The sequence below is a fragment of the Marmota marmota genome, unplaced genomic scaffold (genome assembly GCF_001458135.2).
Source record: "Marmota marmota marmota unplaced genomic scaffold, marMar, whole genome shotgun sequence".
NCBI classification, from domain to species: Eukaryota; Metazoa; Chordata; class Mammalia; order Rodentia; family Sciuridae; genus Marmota; species Marmota marmota.
Window position 1 is genome coordinate 66,192,069 of NW_025999900.1, and position 25,501 is coordinate 66,217,569.

A 25,501-nucleotide genomic window follows, 5' to 3' on the forward strand; every position below is an offset into this window, starting at 1 on the left:
ATCCGAGCTCAGCACTGTAAGAGCATGCCCTTCTAATGGAGGGAGACTATCCCACTGATGCTCATTTTTTAATTTATTGCTGCATCTGTTACATGAACTTTGTGTCACAGTTAAATTGCTGTTTCTCAAGTTTAAAAGTGTAAAAGGAAACTCCTGCCTTTTAAATTTCTGTATACCTGGATTTATTAAAGATTGTCATCAGGTGACACTGTAAAATTGTATGGATATTTACCTTTAGTGAAAATCAAAAGTAAAATTCACATGTATTTATTTTTTACATTTTTATCTAATTTCTTGACAACTTGAATAAATTTGGGGAAAAAAAAGAGCCTTCCTAACATATATTAGTAAATTAAGTTCTTAACTGTTGCAATAATTAATGAAGCTTGAATATCAGAATTGTTACTTTATAATTTTAAGAAAATCATGTTTCTGTTTCACTGCTTTGTTTTTTAGCTGTTCCCTTGTCACTGTCACAGCTAAAGAGATTTACCTTCACACTTGACCTTCTGAAGTACTTGGGGGTTGTCCTCTGTATGTTGACATTAAATAAACATGTGAATGCATTGTAAATGCAGATAATTTTCAATAGTTATTTTCATATCTAAGCTTTAAAAAATGTCAGTGAACCAAGAAAAACTTTTAAATGCTGTAAAATTAAGGGCCTTGTTAATGTATATGAAACAAACAGCCTTAGAAATCACTACCTCTTAATGCTGATACTGTTTCTCATAATTAGAAGCTTATTAAAGGAACTGTGTATTGGAGGCCAGAGATACTGTTTTACGTGACCCTTGTCCATGCTGACTCTAGTCCGGGGAAGGACTCTGATTGACTTTCAACTGAGCCATCCCTGCTTACTGAGAATGCTGACACTCTAAAGTCAGCCACACTGCCAGCTTAGCGTGTGGCCTCTGGTGCTCTGCAGCCACCCAGCCCACCATTGGAGCAAGCTGAGGGTGACTGGCAGGCCTCTGTAGGAGCTCTTTTCCTAGATAGATTTCTCATGGTCCCTGCCCCTAACCTGGAACCGTGGCTGCAGGTTTGTGATGCCTGTTGGGGCTGTCCTGTAGATGCCAGCCCTGAGCCCAGTGCTTCAAGAGCTGAGCAAGCAGGAGTGGGTGTTAGCGACACTCTGCGTGGAGTGGGAGGAATTAGCCATTTGTATCCTCCTGCTGTAAAGCCCCCTTACTCCCTCTGGACAGAGGCTGCTGTTTTGAGCAGCATGCTGGCACCTCCATCTCCAGATGCTACAGAGCCAGAGGTGACAAGCAGGTAAGGGTGAGTGGCAGGAGGCAGAGTTGGCCCACGTGGTTCACTTTCCTGCCGCTTCTGAGATGACAAGCCTGGCTCAGGGCCTCCTCCAGGGGCGTGCTGCCCTGCAGAGCCCCCGGGGCTGGCACACACGCTCTTTTTACCTTGGCCCTTAGACTGCCAGAGCAGACAGGGCACTCAGATCTGCAGCTGCTATGTGGCCACCTCCACGAACTGCCATGGGAGCAGCACATGGCTTTTTCTTGACACTGAGTAGATTCAAAGCCCTAAAAGGTAGGTGATGGCACACACATTTTGATTAAAAAAAATTTTGTTTTTACCTTGAAAAAAATTATATAGCCATCCCTGCTCTGTGGCTGCCCATGCAAATAAGTGGTAGTTGGTTAGTTCCGAGTTGGTGGGTCTCTGGAGAGGGACACTGGCCTCCCTCTTCTAGTGCTGACCTGCAAAGCCAGCCTCTCTTTTGGGCTGGGCAGACTCTTCAAGTGTGGCCAGCTGGAAGGGCTTCAAGAGGATGCAGACTGGATTCCTGTGCTGAGAGGGCTTTGGCCTGACCGCAAGTGCTTTCCTCTGTACAGGGACCTCAGAGGAGCACTTAACTGGTTGTACCTTTTATTTCCTCTGCTCCTAGATGTCAAAACATGATTATTTTCCCTGGGTGGCTCTTCTCAGTAACCAAGACAGGTTGCATGGCCTCTTTGTGGCCACCTTCCGTGTGGCCTGCTGGGGGTCAGGTCCAGGGTGCCCAAGGTCCAGAGGGCCTCGTGAGCAGCAAGCTGCGTGGGCAGGCACAGCCTCCCTGGGCTTCCCAAACCTGGCTCATCTAATCTGGAGACTTGGGCCCCACTCACGCCTTAGAACAGTGGCTCCTCTGTCCAGCTCTTCTCTGGCGTCTATGTGGTACGTGGCAGTGAGAGTAATGGATTCTTGGGGGAAGGAGTCCTAGGGGAGGCACGTTGTGAGTGGAGGTCAGCTGTGCTCTGTGCCATTTCCAGAAAGCATCACTTTACAGAGCTGAGCTCTCTGCCTCCGACTGAGGCGAGTCACGCTGGAATGCAGGCAAAGAGTTCGCTGAAGAGGGCCTCGCTGACCTCCCGCTCCCAGCGAACATCTCTGCACCCCCTTACCCTGTGGCCACAGGGAACGCAGGCTCCCGTGGCACTTGCTGCTGGCCCTCCAGAGAGAAACTGTGTTGTCTGCAGTAAAGCCTGGTTTGCATGTTGTTTTGGTCTGCGGTGGGGAGGGTGACCAGAGAGGGTTTTGGCCAATCCCAGGTAGATGAGCTGGTGAGGTGGCATTCCATCGAAACTTCCAGGCCTCATTCCACAGCTGCGCCTGAGGTTCTGTCCCCTCAGACTCTTATGGGCCACTCAGATTTGCATGGGTGCATGGGGAAGCCCTCCCAGAACCCAGAGCCAGAAGGCTAGCGTGGGCCTGACAGAACTTCAGGACACGACCGTCCTCTGGTGTGAACCTCTTTTTTTTTTTTTTTTTTTTAATATTTATTCTTTAGTTGTAGTTGGACACAATACCTTTATTTATTTTCTTTATGTAGTGCTGAGGATCGAACCCAGGGCCTCGCACGTACTAGGCGAGCGCTCTACCACTGAGCCCCAGCCCCAGCTGTGAACCTCTTGACCCCACAGTCTTGTCTTGCTCTCAGACTCCCCCATCAGCGATGTCTACTAGAGCGGAACATGGACACGTTCCTTTGTTGTAAATTGTTTTTAAACCAAAATATCATTTTCCTGTACATGCTGCTGGAACAAAGTTTAATTCTATTGCTGACTACTGTAAATGGTAATCAAACCCAAGCTAAGAGCTGGAGTATTTCATCATTTAATTTTGAAATGAAATCTCCAGGAGGAATGAAGTGCAGCTCTGCTGAGGCCAGGTCAGCTTCCTGACAGATGCAGGGCCTGTGGATACCCCCGTAGACCCTCCCTGGGGTCTGTTGCATCACTCTGCTGGGCATCTCTTGCCTAATGGATATATGTAAAACCTCAGTGTCAGCTGTCCCATTTCTGGTGCACAGACCATAGGTCACACAGGTTGCTGAGGACGACTGGACAGAGGAGCACCTTCAGCACCTTCACCTCAGGGTCCTTCACTGTTCCTGCTCGCTGCCCCCCATGGAAAGTAATAAGGAAGCAGTGAATTAGCACCTGCCCAGTGGGCCGCAGGATCACTGTGTGCTTGACTTTGGTGACGGCTTGGAGCAGACTCTCCACCCTTAAAAATGGGGCTCCCACAGCTCTTTGGTGAGACCGTGCAGCCTGGCTTCCCCAGGTGGTGTAGACCATCCTCAGTACCTGTTTTTTAGCTCCTCTTCGACAGCCTGGAACTGTGCAGACTAAAGCATGGGCTGATGGTGGAGCTCAGTGGTAGCACACTTGCCTAGCACGTGGGAGGCCCAGGGTGCAACCCCAGCACCAAAAAGAAAGAGGGCAACTTAGATTTTATCTCATTTTGAATTTCAGTTCCCCCCATTGCCTCCACTGTCCATCATGGCAAAATGATTCTGTTTCCAAGAAGTGAATGGGCATCCAGAGCCATGTAACTTCTCAGAGGTGATTTGCTTCTCCTCTGGCTTTATGGAGGGGCTCCAGTAAGCCCTTGACCAAGTGCCTGGGCCTTGGGGGTTTTCACCCAAGGCATACCTGATGTTGGCTACTTCCTGGCTTAGGGTGCGAGGGTGGGGAGCCCTGCACAATGACTCTTTTGAAGTAGTTGTTAACCAGGGTTTATATGACAAGGACGAAGTCCACCAGCAAGCCACTGACTCCCCCCACCCTGCTGTGGACTGCAGAGCCCAGAGGAGGAGGGGTATGAGGGCAGTGGAAGGAGTGGAGACCCGAACCTCGCTCTTGACCCTGAGCCTGTGGAGGAGGACAGTGAAGGTGGCAGAGGAGAGTGTGGGCTGTGGATGGCTCTGGGCTGCCACCGCAGACACTGGGAAACAAGTGTGCATTTCCTCTGCTAAGAGCGGGGATTCTCCTTTGGCCCAAGGGTTGGTGACTTGGGGGTGAGGAGGTGGCCAGTGCAGGCAGTGTCCCCACCTGGTGCCCAGGTCACCCTTTGTCTCCAACCCCCACCCTCCCCTGGAACTTCAAATAAAGTTGCTGCATCCTCCAGGGTGGTCACATTTGGAAGGAGGGGCGGGGTGACGGTCAGACCGTCACTGTCCCTGCAGCTGTCATGGATCTCCTGTGCTACTGAACACCAAGACTGGAGCCAGTCCAAACTGAAGTGTGCTATGCGTGCCTCCCACACAGCGACCTCCATGGCTTTCCACCAAAAATACCAACAGTGTGCATATTGATTAACATGTTGAGACAAGTGGGATATATTCATCTAAATAAGATTAAAGTTAGTTTCACCTGGTGTTTTTTGGAGATGGACACAATACCTTTATTTTATTTATGTATTTTTATGTGGTGCTGAGGATCAAACCCACGTGCCTACCACATGCTAGGGAAGCGCTGTACCGCTGAGCCACAGCCCAGCACTCGCCTGCTCTTTAGTTGTTAAAGATGCTGCCAAGAAGTTGTGCCTTTGGCCCACTCTGGTCTAGAGGCAGCACCTTCCAAGCCAGGGTGGGGATCGTGTCAGGGCACCCTGTCCCCCTCCCCACCCCAGGCCAAGGGTGGAGGGCTGGCCCAGCTGTGGATCTTGGCCCCTCTCCCCCCAGAGGGAGCCCCTTGCCTCTTCACTTAGTGGCACTGACAGTGGCTGAAGCCCAGTGCCAATGGGCTCCTTTCTCCGTCCACCAACATGTGCATGCCAGGGTGTGCGTGATGTGCTGCCACCTGCGGTGTCACTGCCCCCCACTTGGCTCAGGCTTCTCCTCTACCTGCTGTGCCCCCTCTGCCAGGGCTGGGTGCACCAGCCCTGTGGCGTCCAGGTTTCCTCCCCTGCTTTGGGCTGAGTGGGAGTGGGAGTGCGAGGTGTGTGCAGCTCTTCACCACAAAAGTCAGGACAGGGCCCTGTCCCCCTGTGGGGATTGAGAGGAAAAGAGCTCCTACAGAAATGGGGCAGGGGCCAGGGCCACATTCAGTCTGCTCTTGCCTGATCTATCTAGAGGTGAGAGACAGCAGATCAAATGACATGGAGCCCTCAGCCATTCCCTAGTGTCCCTCCAACCGGGTGTGGACACAGCTGAAGGTTGATTCAGATAGTCACCCCTCATTCGTATCACTACAAGGCCCATGTGTGATAATGTGGCAATGTGTGCTTAGAGTTAACAGCGCACCACGTCAGCAGTCCCAATCCAGCCGAGAGCGTAAGAAGCCTATGCTGGGGCGGGAGCCCGTGCCTCAGGCCACACTGTTGTCCTCTTCAGAATGTTCAGCACATGATGGACTCTGATGCATCCCAGTAATAAATGCAAAGAAACGCAAATGTTCTTGACTGTGTGCAAGGGCTGTAAGCCCTCCTGGGCTTCTCGAAGCTCAGCCTGTGCTGCAGGCCACACAGGAGAGCCTTCCAGTTCCTCACACCCTCCCTGCAGGGGCAGACGCTGCCTGGCCTTCCTGGTGTGAGCACGATGCAGTGTCCAGGATGGAGACACTCTGCTCCTGATTCTCACATGCAGCTGCAGCCTCATGGCAGGACTTCCACCCCAGGGCCTGGACCCCCTTTTCTGTATTGGTAGGCCTCTACCCTGGAGGTCAGTTAATCCAGACGGTGCCGCCTTTGCACCACTCAGCAAGAAAGAAAGACACCCCACCACCACCAAAAAAAAAAAAAGAAAGATGTCTTTTTTAAAAATGCCAGTAGACTGTGTCCTTGGGGGCCAGACCCTGCCTCTGAGGGGCCGGGTGTGCAGACCAGAACTGTCGTGCCCTGGGCTGCAGTGGGGAGTCGAGGGGGCCACAGCCCTGCCTGAAGGCCCTGATGACCCAGCAGGTGCCCACACCTCTGGGCCAGTGAAGTTCTACAGAACCCAGACTGCTCAGGCCCAAGAGACCACTCTGTACCCCCCAGCCAAGGCCAGTCCCACTGTCCCTTCTGCGGAGTGTTGGGGCCCAGGTGTACCTGCACGCAGGCTGCATGGGTAGGAGTGTGAGCAATGGCCGCAGAGGAAGCAGATGGGTGGAGCAGAGGACGCTGGAGAAACTGACCTTGTGCGCTGCTGGCGAAGGGTGAGCACGGGGCTTTTTGCACCCCTGTGTCTTGCTGGATTAATGTAGACTGCTTTGTTTGCAGGGCTTATTGTCATCCCCAAACCAGGCCAGTTCTCCAGGTGGAACTGTAGTGTAGCGATCCCACTGCGCTCAGACTCCCCGACGCGCGGGACTGCAGGGACCGAGGACGACGGACGGAGAGCCGCGCTGGAGCCACGCCAGGGTGGCAGGCCTCAGGCAGGCAGGCAGACATCTTGAGGGCTGTGCGGACCGGTGATGTGGCGCCGTGCCGCGCACTCTGCTGCCCGCCCAAAGAAGTTTCCATTTGAAGTCGGTCTGTTGGGGCTGCAGTAAAAATAAGAAATGATGTTTTCTTGCTTTTTACTCTAAAACTCGATGTAATGAAATCTCACACATATATAATATATACATATATACATAGTGTAAATAAAGTGCTTCTTGGACAGAGACCTCCTTGATTCAGCTGTTACGAGTAGTACTTCCCTCACTGGTTTTGCACTGGTTTTTTATACCTTGGGTGGTCAGAAGACAACCTAGAATGCACTCAAACAGAAAGGGTTTACTTTCTGACTTAAATGTGTAATTCAGGAAGGTGGACGCGGCAGTCTTACATGTTGAAATATTGTTTGCACTTCAATAGTTTAATGCTAATAGAAAATGGCTCTGAGTGTGGTGGATCCCTGGCCCTTCACGGTGGGAAGGGAAGACACCCTTTTTATCTGTTAATGTTTATTTTAATACTGTTGTTTCTAATGCAATCAACTCTGTATAATGTGTATATATAATGTAATTCTGCAACTGGGGGAAATAGCTACTTCACTAGTACTTTTCATCATTTAAGAGTGATATTTCTAATTTACAAGAAACATTAATATTAAAATTATCTTGAATATACTATTTGTTTATCTTCTGTTAAATTTGCTCAATTTTTAGCATGGTCTTTGCTGAATGAAGGGTTGGTATGGCATCAGGCTGTGCTTTGGAGTCCCCTCCATTGTCAGAGTGTGGCTCACTTGGAAGTGCTCGGGTTCTTTGCCCGCGAAGACTCACCCATGTGGCACTGTGGGCATCTGCCCGTGTGTGCAGAAATTGGTCTTAGCACGCGGGTCTCTTAGAGCTTGGAGCCCATCTCCTGTCCTTGAAAGCTGTGGCCGCACGTGACACAGCCTGTGAGTGTGAAGGTGCTCGTTAACTGTGACATGACTGCTCCTGGAAGAAGCCACAGGTGGCATACCTAGATGGCCAGGACCAGCTCAGGGCATCTCGCCCCTGTGCTGCAGCAGCTCCTCAGCTCCTCAGCTCAGCAGCCAGCAGGACGACTTACTCTTTGTTGTTTCTTTTTTTTTTTTTTTAATCTTATTCAGCTGGATCCTTCAGAAGTTTTATTTGGTGACACTAAGCCATCAAGTGTCTGGAACACATTGCTCTACGTTGTCACATCAATTTGGGGAATGTTGAGGGAATTGGGGGCTTTTGACAGACGTACTGTATGTCCGTCTTCTCTGTGAATGCAGCAGGGGTGTGTGTCACTGCTTCAGAGCAGTTCACTGGGCTCAATCTTCCTGAGTTGGCTTCAGTTCTTCTCGGTTCTTAAGCTGCCTGCACCCAGGCTGGGGGTGTTGGCCTCACCTGAAGCTGCCACTGCCCAGGGACCTTGTGGGGGGACTTGCATGATGGTGTGAGCCTCTGGGAGGTGTAAATAACCAAAATAGTAACATTTGCTGTCTTAAGTGAAAGAATTAGAATTCATAAAACATACACATTAAGAATGACAGTATTAAGGCTGGGGTGGTGGCTCAGTGGTAGAGCGCTTGCCTAGCATGTGTAAGGCACTAGATCCTCAGCATCACATATTCATAAAAATAAAGACATCGACAACTAAAAAAATTTAAAAAATTTATTTTAAAAAAGAATGCCCATATTAGAATTAAGTGTTAGCGTATTTGATGTAGTTTGCTGTTTCTATCAAAGCACTGGTTAGAAAACCCTAGAGGGCCCACGATGCCTGCAGGTACCTTGGAATGAGCTGCCTTTCAAAATCGAGTCTGGGATTCCTAATGTGATCATCTCCTGGCTCTGTTTCCTGTCAGAGGAAGTGACAAATTCAGTTGACATGGGGGCAACAATTACACACCATTTGGTCAGATGGTCCACAGTCTGGAGTCGTGTCACTTATGGTGCATGGCGTGGTCCTTGCTGTGCCTCAGCCCAGCCTCCAATGCCCTTTGTTGGGTCCTGGAATGGAGTTTGCACTTGGCCAGCTGCACTAAAGCTGTCGGATGTGTCCCGGCACACTGTGGATGCCTCTGTGCCAGGAACAAATCTTTCTGGCTCTGTTCCCAAGATTGGTTCCTGGCCAACGGTCCAAGATGGCTTCCAAGCCCTGACTGCCGTGGACACACAGCAGATCCTGACAGACAGCACAGGCCAGCCTCACGATGCGCCACAGGAGGTGGACTTGCTCAGCTTGCCTGGTCAGGTTCAGGTCTGCTGCTCCCGCCTCTGGCCTTGTGCTTTCCTACATGTGGTAAATTGGTGAATGTGGCACTGGGTACAAAGGAAGCTGGGGGGAGGTGGGCAAATGCAGGGTGTGGCATCCATCTCAAACCTAGCTGCCCCCATGCTGTGTTCATGGGTGGCCTGGCAAGGACTAACCCAGTAGGCCTTCCCATGGCGGGCAGCAGGGCAGGAGACAGCAGGACCTCATGTCTGCACCCCGTCTGTTCTGTGGGTGGGTTTGTGATACTAAGGACCATCAGCCTTTGAATCCTTAGCCTGGGATGTCTGCGTGCTTGCTCTGCCCCAGCCCAGCACCCACAAGCCCCACTCTGTGCCCTAAGATCTGAAGTGTGCCGTGGGCAGGAGAGGGCAGGCGCTCAACAGGGTTTGGGGGGCAGTCATGGGATGAGTGTTCCAACTGGGTGAAGAGGTGGAGGAGGAAGCCAGCCTTCACCTTTCCAATTTGAGAGTAGGCAGAGACCCCACAGGACTCTGGGGTCAGGGTGGGGATGGCCTATGCCCTTCGCCCTGGTCAGCAGTTGCCCATTGTAGGGCCAGAGAGAACCACCAGGGTTGATGCCTCCTGGCTGGTGTGAGCTGCAAGGGAAATGCAGGAGCCCAAGGCTGGCCAACAAGAGTGTCCTGTCCAAATCCACGGAAATGGGCTTGTCCCCGTGAGGCTAAGGTCTGCCACATACAGGACCAGGGCACTGCTGCAGAGCTTTCCACCAGAGACCAAAAATTTTCCCTTCATGGTTCATGTACTTAAAGGGGTAATGATTTTCCTACATATACAAATGCTCGTCTGTGCTGTAACCAGTCCTCGGGACAGCAGGGTGCCCATAACTGCAGCTCTCAGGACTTCTCCAGGCCCACTGCCTCCACCCAGGCCAAGTGGCCTACCTACCTGCCTTGCAAGTCCTGCTCCTCTGGCTTTTGCCTCAGGTCCTTCCTGCGCCAGCTAGCAGGACTCTGCCTCCTCCCTATCTGTGGACCCATCTCTGTGGCCTCCATCCCCTATCAGGACCCCTTCAGGGGCACCCTGAAGGTCATCACGGGATCACAAGTTTCAAAGAAATCTTGTCCTGCCCTTCCCCACAGGCAGCATCTGTCACCGTCACCTGCCTGGCCAGACATCCATGCCCAGGATTCTTCACCCATGTTGCCCTTGTACTGCCAGCTCCTCTTCTCTTGCCCCTGTCCCTCTGCATGGTCCCACGTTCACCCTCCTACTTCCATCTGTCCTGTACTTTCTGGGGCTGGGGCCACTGGAGAGACCTGGAAGGAAGGGTCACAGATTTACCTCAATAGAGGGGAAGAGGAGACTAAACACTAATCTGGTAAATTCAGTTTTCTTTTTAATATTGTGAGTTTGAGAAAATAGAATGAACATTCAATGACTAGGTTACATTTCAAGGCAGAAGGGGCTTAGCAGAGTCTGGGGTGCAGCTCGGTGTGGGGCACAGGCCTAGCGCAGTGAGGCCCTGCACTCCACCCCCAGCACCACACAGAAAACAAATGGCCTGGCGGGGTTCTGCTCCTGCCCCTAAGCAGCCTGCTAGTGCCTCACCCTGAGTCCGCAAAGCACCACCTTTTCTTGCCACGTTCCTGTCCCACCCCCACGGGGAGAGGGTTTTATACATGCATATACATTTTAGTCGTGGATGGACACATCGATTTATTTTTATGCGGTGCTGAGTATCAAACCCTCATGCATGCAAGGCAAGCACTCTGCCACTGAGCCCCAGCCCCAGCCCCAGCCCCAGCGTTTCTTTTTGTGGGACGCAAGGTGCCCAACTTCCTCTTGGCCCTCATGAAACAAAGCTCAAAGCACCACTGGCAACCTGGCAGTGCCCACACGCCCGGGAGGACACCACTCACTGGAGCCGAAACCCCCCGGCCACTCGAGGCTGGGGCTCGGCAGACAGAGCGGCCTGAGCTCCCACTGTGGCACGGCCGCCAGCTGTGACTCAACTCCGTTTGACCCTTACTTAGTGCTTTTCTCAAGTGAAGCAGAAGCCACATTAAAGTGTTCCCAATGTCAGTGGCCCGATAGGCCTGCAGAGGCTGACGCAGCAGTGGTTAGTGAGGACCCGAGTCCAACTCAGAGACTGCAGAGATGAGGAACTGCAATGACAGCTTATTTTTTAATAAAATTCAGGGGTCTCCAACAGCATAGTCTGTAAGGCGTCACTACAATCCTGGGGACGTCCCCCAGTAGCACTTGTAAAGCTCAGCAAGGTGTGGCCCACGGTGAGCCTCTCCCCCAAGCCTGACCCTACAGGACAGAAGGCACCGAGCGTCTGTTTTGACTCAGAAGAGATACAAAATATTTTCTCCACATCCTACGTCATGAGAATTAATGAAACCCTGGAGGAGGTGTCACCAATGCATTGACATGCAGCGCAGCTGCCCTGGGGGCAAGCACACGGGGCCACGTGGCAGCCTGGAGCAAGTGGCCCAGTCAGCATGTTGGCACCAGGTGTCCCGAGGAGCTGGTGCCAGGCATGTTCTGAGCCTCGACCCACCGTCCCACGCGGAGCGGCCTGGGCCTGCCCTCACGGCGCCTGCTCTTACTCGAGGAGGCGCGGGCCGCCTCAGCACCCTCCGCCTCTCCTGTCGATGGTGGGCAGGCGGCACTGTTTCAGGCTAGGCTTGATGTCCTTCTGTGTGTCTATCTGTGAAAGGAAAACCAGGGACACTGACTGGAGGTTGAGGACAGGTGCAGGGGCAGCCCCCAGGGACGAAGAGCAGGACAGCTACCTTCTTGTTGGCACCCAAGCACTTCAAGGGTCTCAACATCGGGACTCTTCCGTTCATCCCAGAACTGAACACTGACTGCAGTGTGGGGCTGGAGTATGACAGCTTGGTGGTCACTCCCGAAAACCTCAATTTGGGCAGTTCCATCACGCAGGCTGGTCCCCGTCTCTTGCCGTGGTCGTCCTCTTGCCTCAGGGGCTGTTTCTTGAAACAGAACAGGGTCAGTTTTCCTCCATGGAAATCAGGAAAGGCACAGGCAGCCCTCTGCTTCCACCTTGGTCTAGTGGAACTTACTTCCTGGTCAGGCCGGGGCTGGGGCTCAGTGGTGGGGCACTTGCCTAGCATGGGTGAGGCACTGGGTTCCAGCCTCAGCACCACATAAAAGTCAATAAAATAAAGGTAGTGTGTCAGCCAGGCGGGATGGCACATGCCTGTAAGCTTGGGAGGCATGCTTAGGAGGCTGAGGCAGGAGGATGGAGAGTTCAAAGCCAGCCTCAGCAAAAGCCAGGCACTGAGCAACTCAGTAAGACCCCGTCTCTAAATAAAACACAAAACAGGGCTAGGGATGTGGCTCAGTGGTCGAGTGCCCCTGAGTTCAATCCCTGGTACCAAAAGATAAATTATAAAGATATTTTGTCCACCTACAACTAAAAAGTTACGAAAATTCCTGGCCTGAGGCAGGTCCTGCAGTGATGGGACACCCGCAGGTAAGGCACCCTGTGCGTCCCATGGGGAGAGGAGAGTCGCATACATCAGCCCCTCTGGGCCAGTACTCCTGGCCCACCCTCTGCAACCACTCCACTCAGTTCTGCTGACCCCATGGAGGCTGGAGTGACCAGTCTCGCCTAGCGGTGACCTGCTCTGAGTGTGGGTCTCAAACGACTTGCAGAGTCTGACCCCTGTGCCTCCTGCTCTAACTGGAGGTCCTGTGCCCAACCTGCCCCAACGGTTTCTGTGCAGCTTGTGAGCTCAGAATGGGTTCCACCTTTTATTTATTTGTTTGTTCATTCACTTATTTATTTACTAGGTGGACACAGTATCTTTGTTTTATTTTTATGTGGTGCTGAGGATCGAGCCCAGGGCCTCACATGTGCTAGTCTAGTGCTCTACCACTGAACCCCAGCCCCAGACCAGGGGTTCCACCTTTTATAAGGATTGAGAGAAAACTTTGGTGGCATGTGAAATTCAAACATTTGCGCCCAGAGTTTCACTGGGTCATTCCCAGTTGGCACAGATGTCCTCTGCAGCAGCTCACCAGGCAGCCAGGAGCTGGACAAGCCAGGCAGTCTGCCCTCACAGACTCAGCACACCTCTGCTGTCACTGAAGATGGTAGGGGGGGGCGGTGGCAGCAGGGCCGGCAAGTTCCAGGAGGAGCGTGGCTGAGGGGGACTCTGGAGGCCCTGCTGGAGGGAGCCGCCTGCACCCTGCGCTTTAGAGGCGTGCCTGGAGCTGTCACAGGTGCTACACACCTGGACGCAGCGCCCTGGCTGCAGCCCTACGAGCCCTCTGCTGCTGGCTGAGAGCTCGCTAGTGGTGGAGGGTGGTGAAGAGCAGAACTGAGGGAGGGGACGTCCCTAGCAGAGCTCCGGTGCCAGCCCCAGGCTGTGAGGTTGCTGGGCCGAGCAGGTGGGTGCCCGTGGGTGCTGGGCCAGATTGTACAGGGCAGGTGAAAGGAAAGGCGAGGGCTGTGACGGGGCTCAGGACTTTCACTGGTGGGAGGTGGCTTTCTGTGCCCCCTACTAGGACATTCTGAGGATACACCAGGAGTGTCTGCAAATGGTTCTGGCCTGGAATAGGACAGCTGCGTGTGGTCAGCAGCAGAGAAATGCATGGAAGGGTCCCACATCTGAGCCTGTGCACGTGGGTGTCAGCCGTGGGCCCTCAGCTAGTGGGGCAGGGCAAGCAGAACCTGGGGAGATGGTGAGCAGCATGGTATCCAGGTTTCAGCTGATATGGTACAGCTGGGTGTGCCACTGCCCTCCACAGATGGCCACCTCAGAGAAACAGGCCACCAGTGTGTCCAGCCCACTTAGTGGGCTGTTCCCCGCTTGCTGATTCCAGTCAGTACCTGCCTTCTGCCCTCCTTGGAGAACTGCCCGTTAAGACTGAGTAGTTCGGGCCCCATGGGGTGCTCTGGAAAGAAAGCCCTTCTGTGGCTGGCCAGGGCATGCTTCTCGGCCACCCTGCAGAGGAGAAGAGTGGTCACACCCAGGGTAGGCCCAGAGCACCTCTGCTTGTCTGCTGTCTCTAACTCCAAATCTGCTGTGACGAGAGGGTTCCATGAGCTACTAGGAGGAGCAACCAGAGGCGTGGGATCAGGTGACATCCAGTGGCTCTAATGCGCACCGCGGGCTCACACTACCCCACAGGATGCCCACCAGACGCTCCAGAATCCTCACCACTGGAGCCAGGGCACTGCCTGCACAGTGGCTACGCTCTCCCTGCCTGCCACGGAGCTGCTGACTGCTTCACTGGGGAGCACACTGCCCAGAACACGGTGGGTCATGGGAGGCACTGACCACTGCCAGGGTGGGGACCCTCCAGAGGCCGGTTTCCCGCCTACCGTGTGCCGCAGGGCCACGCGGAAACCCACAGGAGCCTACCTCTGCTCCTGGAAGTAGGGGTGCAGCAGGGCCTGGTGGGCAGCGATGCGCTCATCAGGGTCATAGGCCACCATTGCGTGCAGAAGGGAGAGACATTGCGGGGACAAAGTGGTTGTCAGTTGAGGTATTCCTGATCCCTTTTTAAAAGGAAAATCAAAACTCATAGCTCTCGACCTGTATTAAAAGCCCAATGATAATAAAGGATCATGCCATTATTTGGAGCACTTGGTCAGTCGTCGTCCTGACTCTAAGGGGACAGTTCATGACCCACAGAAGGGGGCACGCCACCCTGTCCAAACCATAGACGTGCAATGCCAAGAGTGAGCCTAAGCTGAGCCACGGGCCCTGGAGATCAAGCCTGGTCGCAGGTTCATAGATTGACAAACGTCCCCCCCAGGAGAGATGTGGAGAGCGTGGGGCGGGGGCTGGGCATGCGGGTTAGGGACCCATGGGAAATCTTTACTTTCTACTTGATTTTGCAAAACCTAAAACTGCTCTAAAAAAATAAAGTCTGTTAAAAAGGAGTGTGTGTGAAATCTGTTATGCTATAAATTTAAGATAATGACCTTTCCTCTAAAAGATTAAAATCTCCTTCCCACATTAGGACGAAATAAAGTTTAAAAATAGAAAAAAATTAGCGTCTAGAATTGCTATCATCTTCTTACCTTCCTGGGACCTAGGGCTGCTGGCTGCTCCCTTGGCCCTCAGGGCCCCCTCAGAAGCCCTAGCTCCCTGGCTGTGATCCCACAAAACCCCAGTGGGTCTGTGACACCTTGTCTAGGAGCCAGTATCGCCCTGATGCTGTGGGACAGCAGCAGAAAGTCTCCTGTGCAGTTGGCACTTGAGGGACCTTCTCCCCTGAGGGCTGCTAAGTCCTGTGTAAATACTCCAGGGACAAAACCCGACTCCCAAGCCATGGGTGAGGCTGCGAGGACTTCCCACAGTGCTAGAGGAAGAGCACCCTGAGAGCCCCAAAGACACAGGCAGCCCCTTTTCCAAAGGCAGAGGAGCCCAGTAGGTGAGGGGCCGAGTGGAGGGCTTGTTCTGCTCCCACCATGGCCCACTCCAGCTGGGGCAGGAGTCCACATCTGACTCTCAGGGCTGCCACACTCACTGTTTGAACTTGGTGAGGGTCTTCTGAGCGGGTGTGCCAATGACATCATGGATTTTTGAGATCTGGTCCAGTTCATTTGCTCCAGGAAAGAGGGGCTGCAGACTGCGGGGCCAAGACAAGAGGCACCCAGGTGAGCGCAGGGCTGCCTCCTCCAGGGGACAGTCCCTCTATAGACTCCCAGGAACGGTCCCCAGAGCCATCCTCAGGGATGGGAGCCGTCCATTCTTCTCCAAAGCCCCAGGTGTGTTTCCTGAGAGGCGAACACATTCCTCTATCTGCACACTCCTGTGACTGCGTGAAAGGAGCACATCTGCTCTAACTGCCAGACACATAGGGCCTGACGCCAGCCGGGTGAGTTCTGCTGCACATGGAGGGCAGAGTGGGGCAGGGCTTATGGGCAACTGAGTTCTAAGAAAACTTTTGGTTTACAGAGCTTTTACAGATTTTGTAATCGTGAATAAAAGATTTTAGACTTGCATAAACCAACCCAATCCATGTTACACATCACAAAGAGGAGCCTAAACAGCTCCGCTAGGAATGGCTTCTGCTCAGTCAAGAGCAGTATCTGCAAAGAGAGAAAGAGGGCCGTGTGGATGAGCAGGACCCAGCTCCAAGGTGGAAAACCAGGACACCCCTGCCCAGCGCAGGTTACCAGGTGGCTGGCTCCCTGAGGCTACTGCGTCCTGTTCTCCAGCACCCTATCAAACCAGCTCAGGGGATTTCAGAACTGTGCTGGTGCTCGAGGCTACAAGGCAATCACCTCTCGGCTCTCCAAAGTGACAAGTCACCAACATGAACGCTGGCACTCTAAGGGGTGCCCTGAAGTGCACATCTGTATGCATTTCTGTAGTGGTCAGTTGAACAGGTAGAACAATGACACTAGGTCACAATGCTCACTTGAAGATCCACCATGAGAAAGAGGGAACTGCCCACCCCTGGGGGCCTAACTATGCCACTCCACTTGCCCAGCATGGACCAGCCTGCCGCCCATCTCCTAGGCCCCTGCTCCACCTGGAAACCAAGCCCAAAGGCCAGAGCTGGAGTGGGGAGGCCAGAGCACCCTGCTGTGCCTGGAGTAGGCCCTGAGGGCACCGTTTACCCTCCCCATGTCTGCCTGGAGGTGGAATGAGCTTGCCTCCCCTCTGCTCTGGGATGCTGGTCTGTCAGTCATTTCAGGATCAAGCCTGGAGGACAGCCCTGTTCCCCAGGAGCCTGATGGTGATAGCTCTGCAGGAAGAGCAAGCAAAGAAAGGTAAAATGAAAGCCTAGTGGACTTTTGTCCTTCTGTGGTACTGGGGATGGAACCCAGGGCCTTGCCCGTTAGGCCAGCACCTACCACTGAGCCACCCAGTGCCCACCTAGGAAGCTTTCTGCTGAAATAAAAAGTTGAGTGACTGTAAAACCTGGAGGTATGGGGCTGAGCAGTAGAGCGCTCACCTAGCACGTGCCAGGTCCTGGGTTTGATTTTCAGCACCACATAAAAATAAATAAAGATTAAAAAAAAAAAACCTGGATGTGTGGGGGCTGGCAAGACACCCTCTGGCCTGGGCCTCGCTGTGTGATCTACCCCCTCCACCTGAGTGTGACCAGGCTGGTGGTCCCTGCTTTACCTGGCGATCTCATAGAACACACATCCTGCACTCCACAGGTCCATCTTGTATGTGTAGAAGCCGTCAGTGAGGAGACACTCCGGGGCCCGGTACCAGCGGGTGGAGATGTATTCCGTGTACGGCTGCTTGGAATAGACACTCCGGCAGGACCCAAAGTCCCCCAGTTTCAGGACATCCTGCTGCAAGCAGCAAAAATCAGAGGTGACATCTCTGCAGCTACTATCATACAAACCATTTCAAATGTTTATACACTAACAGGAAAATCCTGGCATTGACACTAGCGTGGAAAATACAAATTACCACTTTGTAAGCAGCTGAATGTGCCTCTGGGGGGTGGGGACGTGGGGATTTCTCCGTGTGGAACATGTCTGCAGACATTCTGACAGACTTGGCATGCGTCTCCCATGTCTCCAGAATCTCCAGGTAAGTCGCACGCTCCAGCCACGTGTACCCTGTGTCACACCTGCCGATGCCCTGGCTCTGCAGGTGGCTCAGTTCTGGCTCACCCTGCACAGGCTCCCACAGCACATGGCTTCAGGGCACTCGACGGTGCATCAGACAGACGCGGGGGAAAGCACAGGATGACTGAGCTCAGGCATGCAGGGGCTTCAGAGTGGGGGACCTCAAGGCTGGCCTCAGGGCACTACAGGGGAAGACCTCAAATTTGGAATGAGCTCAAATCCTGCCTCTGCCACGATAACATCTAGCGTTTGGGATGGACATTTGAATGGAGTGAATTCTGTCATATTCTTCCAGCTGTGTCGACAGTTATGTTGGTGAAACTTACTTAATAAGCCTTCTTTTCCCAATTGGAAAGGGAAAAACTCTTTAAGAAACATGCTGAAATAAAAAGTTGAGTGACTAGCTAAACACATCAGCGGGAAAAGGCCTCATAATCTACCTTTATTCTGAAATTACGTTTCCATATAAAAAATTCTTACCTTTATGAGTATATTTTCTGGTTTTACATCTCTGTGAAATATTCCATTTCTGCATTTGGAATATAAAGAATAGAATTAATTGAATCTCTTTTTTTGTTGTTTGTTTGTACTGAGGAATTAACCCAGGGGTATTTCACCACTGAGCCACATCTGCATCCCTTTTTTGCTTTTGTTGTTGTTATTGTTGTTCTAATTAATTTACTCTTTATTTTGAGACAAGCGCTCACTTAAGTGGCTGAGGCTGGCCTCAAACTTGCAATCCTCTTGCTTCAGCCTTTCGAGTTGCTGGGATTCAGGCATGTGCCACCGCACCCAGCTAACTGTACTTTATTAATTCAAATTCTTGAAAGTGAATTGTATTTTTAGTGAATATAAATACATTTTGTACATCTGAGAGCTGCCCCATCTCCCAAAGCGTACCTGTGCATGTGATCAAGGGATCTGCATAACTGATACATATAGTGCCTGATTTTTTTTTCTGATAATGGGTATCTTCTTCCTGTATAATCAAGGAAAAGGCAAATTATAGTCACTAATGATACATATCCCCTTTTTAAAAACATATAATCCACTTTTCAAAAAAAAATTTTTTTTAGTTGTAGTTGGACACAATACCTTTATTTTATTTATTATTTTTATGTGGTGCTGAGGATCAAACCCAGTGCCTCACATGTGCTAGGCAAGCGCTCTGCCACTGAGCCACAACCCCAGCCCCATAATCCACCATTACTTAGTAATATGTGAAAAATCTAAGTTCCTCTGTGAAAAATAATCTCAAGTAGTTTTAGGAATATGGAGTACACTTACAAAAGACATCATTTAAAATCCTACATACTGGCATGATTTCGCTTAAAATCACATAACATATGCATTTTGATTTCAGTTAGAACACTACTGAGCGATAGTCATAAGAACAAGGTCTGATAATCTTGGGTCTTCCAGGACTGTCCCCTTCAAACTGCATTAGTTTTGAAAACTTTGAGTCACTTGAAAACCTCCTGTCTTGCTGGGTGCAACAGCACTCATTTGTAATCCTTGGGAAGCTGAGGCAGGAAGATCACAAGTTTAAAGCCAGCCTCAGTAACTTAGCAAGGTCTTAAGCAACTTACTGAGACCTTATCTTAAAATTTAAAGGTAAAAATAAAAAGACTGGTGATGTGGCTTAGTGGTTAAGTGCCCCTGGGTTCCACCCTTGGTACTAAATAGAAGAGAAAAAGAAGACCCCATGTCTTCTGCGACATCCTGGCTAGGTAGAGATCTCCATTGTATTTATTTATTTTGAGACAGGGTCCATGTTACCCAGGGTGGCCATGAACCCCTGGGCTCAAGGCATCCTGCCACCTACCTCAGCCTCCCGAGTAGCTGGGATGACAGGTGTGTAGGGCACCTGGCTTTGGAGATTGCCACCAAAAGGGAAGAGAGCACAGTCCAGCAGAAGTGCACAGACTACTTGGGATTCCACCACCCACATGTCCTTCACAGAGGTACCTGGTGGCCCCAGGGCCACACTGCATTCCTACAGTGTCTGTCCCATTTTGAGGCTCCAAACATGCCACCGTGGTACCACAGGGCTACTATTTCAGAGGCCACACTTCACTTGGAGTGTTTGTAAGTTCATAAGTTTTAAACTGGCAAAGTGACCCATTTTTCTCCCCCATGACCATTTGGCCCATTGGACACTGTTAGTCTCAAATTTGCAATTTCTTTTCACAAATAAGTTCAATCTTTTTCTCTACATAGCTGAATAAAAATGTTTAAAAAAAGCAAATCATAAGGGCTGGGGATGTGGCTCAAGCGGTAGCGTTCTCGCCTGGCATGCGCGGCCCGGGTTCAATCCTCAGTACTACATACAAACAAAGATGTTGTGTCTGCCGAAAACTAAAAAATAAATATTAAAATTCTCTCTCTCTCTCTCTCTCTCTTAAAAAAAAAAAAAAGCAAATAATAAGGGGCTGGGGTTGTGGCTCAATGGTGGAGCACTTGACTCACATGCGTGAGGAACTAGGTTCGATTCTCAGCACCCCATATAAATAAAGTCCTCTGACAACTATATATTTTTTAAAAAAGCAAATAATAAGTAATTTAAATTGTAAAATTATAAATTGTATCTAAATGCAATTAACTTTTTCATATAATATCATAACCTTTTTATTGTTTCACAAAACTTATTACCAGTTTCCTGGAATTAAAACAAAAATAATTAAAATCAAGACTGTTAGTGTTCCTGAGCCCAAGGACCTCTAGAATTTTATTATCTTAACATCCATATAAAGGCAAAAAGAGAGCAGCTTCCCTTGTCCCTCAGGGGTGCTCAGGTCCACTCTGCAAGCCCTCCTCGACCCCTCGGCCCCACGCTGGCTCTCCCTGCCCAGTGTCAGCTTGACACTCGAGACTGCCTGTGGCCAGGCCCCTTCTGCCTCTGGGGTTCCTGGACTCCAAGGCACCCCATCCCAGGCTCAGGCGGAGGCATAGAATGTTCCTCCCACCTAGGCCTACAGCAGAAGGCTTGACTCACTGCTAGGCCTGGCTCATCATCTTGAGAACAGCGCCCCCCACATCCCTCCAGCTTAAGGAAGGCTCCTCGTGCTCTCAGAGTGCCCCTCAGTACCGGCTCCAGGCTGTTCCATTTCTGAAATACCTTTCCCAACTAAGTGCACACATCCAGACCTTACTGCATAAAACTGGTATCACAGTTATCTGTCCAGTCTTCCTAACTACCGGGGGTCTTTTAAAAAGCAGATTCCAAGGTGGTACATGCCTGTAATTCCAGCAGCTCGGGAAGCTGAGACAGGATGATCCTGAGTTCAAAACCATCCTCAGCAATGGCAAGGTGCTTAGCAACTCAGTGAAACCCTGTCTCTAGATAAAATATAAGAGGGCTGGGGATGTGGCTCAGTGGTCGAGTGCCCCTGAGTTCAATCCCTGGTATCAAAACAAAGCAGATTCCAAGGCTTGCACCGAGATCTGATAATAAACCACAAAGGGCAGGAGGCCAGGAGTCTTTCTCAGTGGCCTTGGCCCCCAGCATGAGCCTCCTCCCCAGGTGCCACTGTCCCCTTCCGCTGTTTCTCTCCCAAAGCCTGCTCCTATTCCTGGATCAGGAGCGGCTCTCTCCCTCTGCCCCCTGAGGAAGCGTGTCCCGCAGGACTGAGGCAGTGCAGGGACAGGCAGCGGTCTGGACAACCTCAGTCCATACCCTCAAAGGACCGGCTGATCACCCACCCTCCAGTTTTTCCATACCAGATCCTAACCCCGTGGGCCTGAGAGCGTGTCTGAGATTCTCACTTTCAAACAGCCTGGAACAAAGGAAATACAGTGCCATTAATGACTCACTCAGGAGTCCCTCCCGGGCCTTCAGGGAACGCTGCAGCCCTGTCTGCTGAGCCATCCTGACCTTAGTAACTTATTGTAAGTTAATTTTTACAAAAAAAAAAAAACAACCCAGCCTTCCTTGAGGAGGCTCCATGGAATGTCATGTATGATACCAGTAGCGGAAAAAGACTTCCTGAGAACCGGCGTAGCCTGTGGCACCCGCTGCAGGAAAACAGCCCTCCCTCCCGCTGCTTGCGAAGAGCCAGCCCTCCTCTCAGGTTCAGAGGTGCGCGCTGGGCCCTGGCACAGACGAAAATGCCCTCATGCCCACTGAGGCCCAGAGGCAGTGCCCGTGGCAGGTATATTTTTTTGCTATTTCTTTTTATTCAGTAGTACACTTTACATTTTGCGGGGAGATAAGAGGAGGAGGGCAAAAGCGTTTCATCGGAGTCCCCAACATGTATGACACTCCTGATGGTACAAGGACAGGATGAAAGGCCAGGCAACCAGAGGGAGGGTTCCCAATATTCCTAACTCATCTCTATAATTAAAATGATAGGGTGTGAGTACCAAGCCCGTGGTGGCCCTCAGTGCCAGCTGCAGTCCCAGTTCCCCGCAGGCTAGGTCATACCTACACATCATCGTCCTTTTCCTTTCTGGGAATGAAGCTGGCCTAGAAAATAGGGAACAAAAAGTTCAGCACAGTTGGGTGACAGTGCTGTGACTTTCTCCCTACCTCCCCAGCCCACTGTGCTAGGCAGGGCTCAGAACTACCAAGGGCCTCCTGGGGCCTGGTGGGCCTGGCCTGGCAGATCCCAAAGGCAGGTCCCTGGGCTGCGGCTCTCCAGAGCACAGTCCTCTCTTTGGCGATGATGACTGTAGGGTCAGCACACGCATGCTGATTTCTGGGTGGTCTTCAGGATCTCAGCAGCCTTGCTGTGCTCAGTACCTTGGAAATCCACGCCATTCGCACCTAGAGCTTGGTTCCCTTCTTGAAGTCCTGCTCCATGTGCATCTGAGTCGGGAATCACCCTGGAGATGAAAATGCCCAGCTTGGAGGCCTTTCCTCCTGATGTTAAATCCCAAATGAGCTCCGGGAGGCTTCTTCAGTGTCACAATTCGGGGCAGAAACTGGTGGATTTATTGTCGTAGTCCAGGTGATATACTCTCATGAGGAAGAATCCACACTGGGGGATTCTATTAGGCAGGCAGGAAAAGCACTGAGCAGTCATCATAAGGAACTGGCCGTCCATCTTGGACAAGACCCACCGCTTAAATGCCAAACTACCTCAGCAGCAACAAAGCCCTTAGCCACCCTTGGCTCGGCTCAGTCAAAACCCCGTGACACCCACATGCCCCTACTGTGCCCCTTGGAGATCCAAGGGGCCCCACTGTCAGTGCCTCTCTGTGGGAGGAGCCAGAGGAGCAGGCAGGGCTGCACTGGCAGAGCCCTGCCCTGGCGGCCTGGCAGGCTCAAGGACAGGTCCTCGGGTTCTGTGCCTCGAAGCTGGGTCATCTTAGGCAAGTGAACATGGAAAAGTTTTAACTTTCTTTGAAATTCAGTTTCCTCACCTCTAAAATGGGAAGCTCAAATGAGGAAACAGGCCTGCACACCGGTGCCCCCGGCACACCCACTCAGTGCAGTTGCGCCTGAGGACTGGGTGCCGAGCCGCTCTCCAGACTCACCCGGCCTGGGACGGGAGCCTGGTGAAGTCCAGCCCTGAGGCCAACACTGTGACAGTGAAGCCCTGAGGCTGATGCTGTGACACGCCCACCTCGTTACCCTTGGCGTAGGCTCCAGGAGCTCACCAAGGAAACGTCATTGTAACATGGGGAACTTGTGCTGCTTCGGGTTAAAATTAACAGTAGGTGACCTCGGCTTAGAAGAAAATTCCAGTGACAAAAACACTGCATCACCCACCTGAGTGGTGTGGAGACTGACAAGTAGGGAAAGCAGACATCAATCATTCTGCGTCAAAAGTGCAAAGAAGTAACAGGAATGATGTGACATTTATTTAACTTCTATTTTCCTTCTTATTTATGCACAAAGTGAGACAGAGTAAAATTATGCAATAGATCTAAAAGAACTCTTGATCAGGATAAAATTAAAATTGCCCAGTGATAGGGCTGGGGATGTGGCTCAAGCAGTAGCGCGCTCGCCTGGCATGCGTGCGGCCTGGGTTCGATCCTCAGCACCACATACAAACAAAGATGTTGTGTCCGCCAAAAACTAAAAAATAAATATTGAAAAAAAAATTCTCTCTCTCTCTTAAAAAAAAAAAAATGCCCAGTGATAAAGGTCTGTGTTATGGCTAAACAGTGCCTCTTGCCATCAGTGGGTCAGAGTTGATGAGACATAAAAAATACAACTGGGGCTAGGCGGGGGCTCAGAGGCAGAGCCTTGCCTGGCGTGCCTGAGACCCTGGGTTCCAGCCTCAGCACCACATAAAGATAAAAAAATAAAGGGTCAGCCTCCTCTGACCCCTGCTGGACAAAGAGAAAACCACCCACCTTCATCTGGCCATCCCCTAGTTCACAGCCACAGGCATCCTGAGAACAAAACCATCCAGAGGGCGTCCCCTCCACCTCTGCCCCTGCTGGACCCAGGCCCCCCCGCACACCTGGGTGCGGGAAGTAGACAGTCCAGACTGTGACCACTCCTCCCTCCTTTCACTATCTCGCTCTTTACTATTTAACAGCACTACTGAATGCCTGATTGCTGAAGACAGTAGTAATTTAAGTCATACGAATTGCTATTCTGGTAAAAAAAAAGAAGAAGCTGCTTTAGTGATTACTTGGCTTTTAATAGATCAGTGTTGCCCTCACAGGAGCAGACCAGAGGAAGTGCCTGTTCCTAGGAGGCTCTGAGCTAAGGCAGGAGGGAGCTCAGGGTAGCAGTGCAAAGTCAAGGTCGAGGCTGGAGCTTCAGCCCTGCCTCAGGCATTTGTAAAGCTTCACGTGGGGTTATTACTTCATCCTTCAAGCCCCAATTTCCTCATCTGTAAAATGGGGCTGATAATAACAGTGCCAACCACAGAGGGTTGTCAGAGGAGTCTGTCAGGTGGTCAAAAACAGCACCCTGGGCGGGGGCGGGGGCTCAGCAGTAGTTCACTTGCCTGGCATGTGAGGCACTGGGTTCGATTCTCAGCACCACATATAAATAAATTAATTAAAGGTCCATCAACAACTAAAACAAAATTGGAAAAAAAAAAAAACCCGCACCGTGGGACCAGCCCAAGTTCAAGCCCCTCTACCACCTACTAGGTAATCACCTTGGACAAGCGACTTTCTCTGTGCCTCCATTTCCTCATGCTGAGATGGGGATAATAGCAGTGGCCTGGCGGTTGCTGCAGAGGTAAGAGGAGGTACCGCCTATGAAGTATTCAGTGTAGCACTGGGGCTATAGGAGCCGCGAACCCTGGTCACCGTCACTCAGTCCACTGACCCTGAGGCAACTTTCCTCCGTTTTACCGGCTCTGAGTTCAGGGTGCCCCACTTTGCTGGCATCTTCATCAGCTCAGTGCACTGAGCACAGTCCTGGGCCCACAGGACACTGGACCTCAGGGTAAAGCTGGCCATGTTTGACGGCCCCAGTTCCCACTCGGCATCTGCTGCTAAGTGGTGACTCTCAGGACTGAGAGCCACTCCTAAGAATGTACCCATCAAGAGAACAAGACCTCTGCACAAGACCCGTGGAGGACAGAGCCCTAACCTGGTAAGTGCCAGCCAGGACACGGCCTGCCTCCTGCCCACAACCACCCCTCTGCCTTCTTACTTCCTGTGCTCCCCAGACACCCCCGAGCCATGGGCTTTTCACTGGCTTCAAAGTTACTAATTCTGGAGGCCACACAGAGAGCTGTTATTCATCTCCACTAGCTCTGCTGTCCTCTGACACGTGGATCACTATGACAACAGGTGCTAGGGTTATGCTTCGGGGACATGAGACCATTTTGTCTAAGCCACTGACCTTTTTGCTTGGCCTAGCATGGGTGTCCCAAAGGTGACCTTTGACATCAGGAAGCAAAAGATTCCACCTTCAGATCACACTAACACCACCATTTTCTGCAGGTGTCCCATGAAGAGCCATGGAGGTTGGTTGAATGTGCTTGGACTGCTGACTATTGCCTGCTATCGGCTCCCACACCCTAGGCCACGATGCTTCTTCATCCCCCGGTGTCCACAAATGTCCTCAGGAGGTGGACTTAGGGCTTGGACCTCCCCACTCCTCATGCTTGGCTG

General features: G+C 51.6%; 2 protein-coding genes across 21 annotated transcripts in view; one reads left to right on the plus strand and one right to left on the minus strand.

Moving 5' to 3' along the window:
• Wdr20 (WD repeat domain 20) overlaps positions 1 to 7,316 on the plus strand; it is a 63,242-nt gene extending 55,926 nt beyond the window's left edge. For 5 of the 6 annotated variants that reach the window (XM_015495839.2, XM_015495827.2, XM_048799352.1 and 2 more), the window contains one exon: positions 6,484 to 7,316. In XM_015495839.2, the coding sequence (XP_015351325.1) occupies positions 6,484 to 6,537 (54 nt within the window). In that variant the 3' untranslated portion in view covers positions 6,538 to 7,316. Of the gene's footprint in view, positions 1 to 456; positions 578 to 6,483 lie in introns of those variants that run through there. The other variant, XM_048799355.1, reaches the window with a different exon arrangement.
• Positions 6,622 to 25,501, minus strand: part of Mok (MOK protein kinase) — a 54,515-nt gene continuing 35,635 nt past the window's right edge. For 11 of the 15 annotated variants that reach the window (XM_015495859.2, XM_048799356.1, XM_048799364.1 and 8 more), the window contains 8 exons: positions 18,371 to 18,449; positions 17,951 to 17,999; positions 17,010 to 17,188; positions 15,400 to 15,501; positions 14,286 to 14,459; positions 13,751 to 13,865; positions 11,685 to 11,885; positions 10,260 to 11,599 (listed from right to left, as the gene is read on the minus strand). In XM_015495859.2, coding sequence (XP_015351345.1) covers positions 11,519 to 11,599; positions 11,685 to 11,885; positions 13,751 to 13,865; positions 14,286 to 14,459; positions 15,400 to 15,501; positions 17,010 to 17,188; positions 17,951 to 17,999; positions 18,371 to 18,449 — 980 coding nt within the window. In that variant the 3' untranslated portion in view covers positions 10,260 to 11,518. Of the gene's footprint in view, positions 6,747 to 8,348; positions 10,200 to 10,259; positions 11,600 to 11,684; positions 11,886 to 13,750; positions 13,866 to 14,285; positions 14,460 to 15,399; positions 15,502 to 17,009; positions 17,189 to 17,950; positions 18,000 to 18,370; positions 18,450 to 22,211; positions 22,295 to 25,501 lie in introns of those variants that run through there. The other 4 variants (XM_048799359.1, XM_048799358.1, XM_048799363.1 and 1 more) reach the window with 4 other exon arrangements.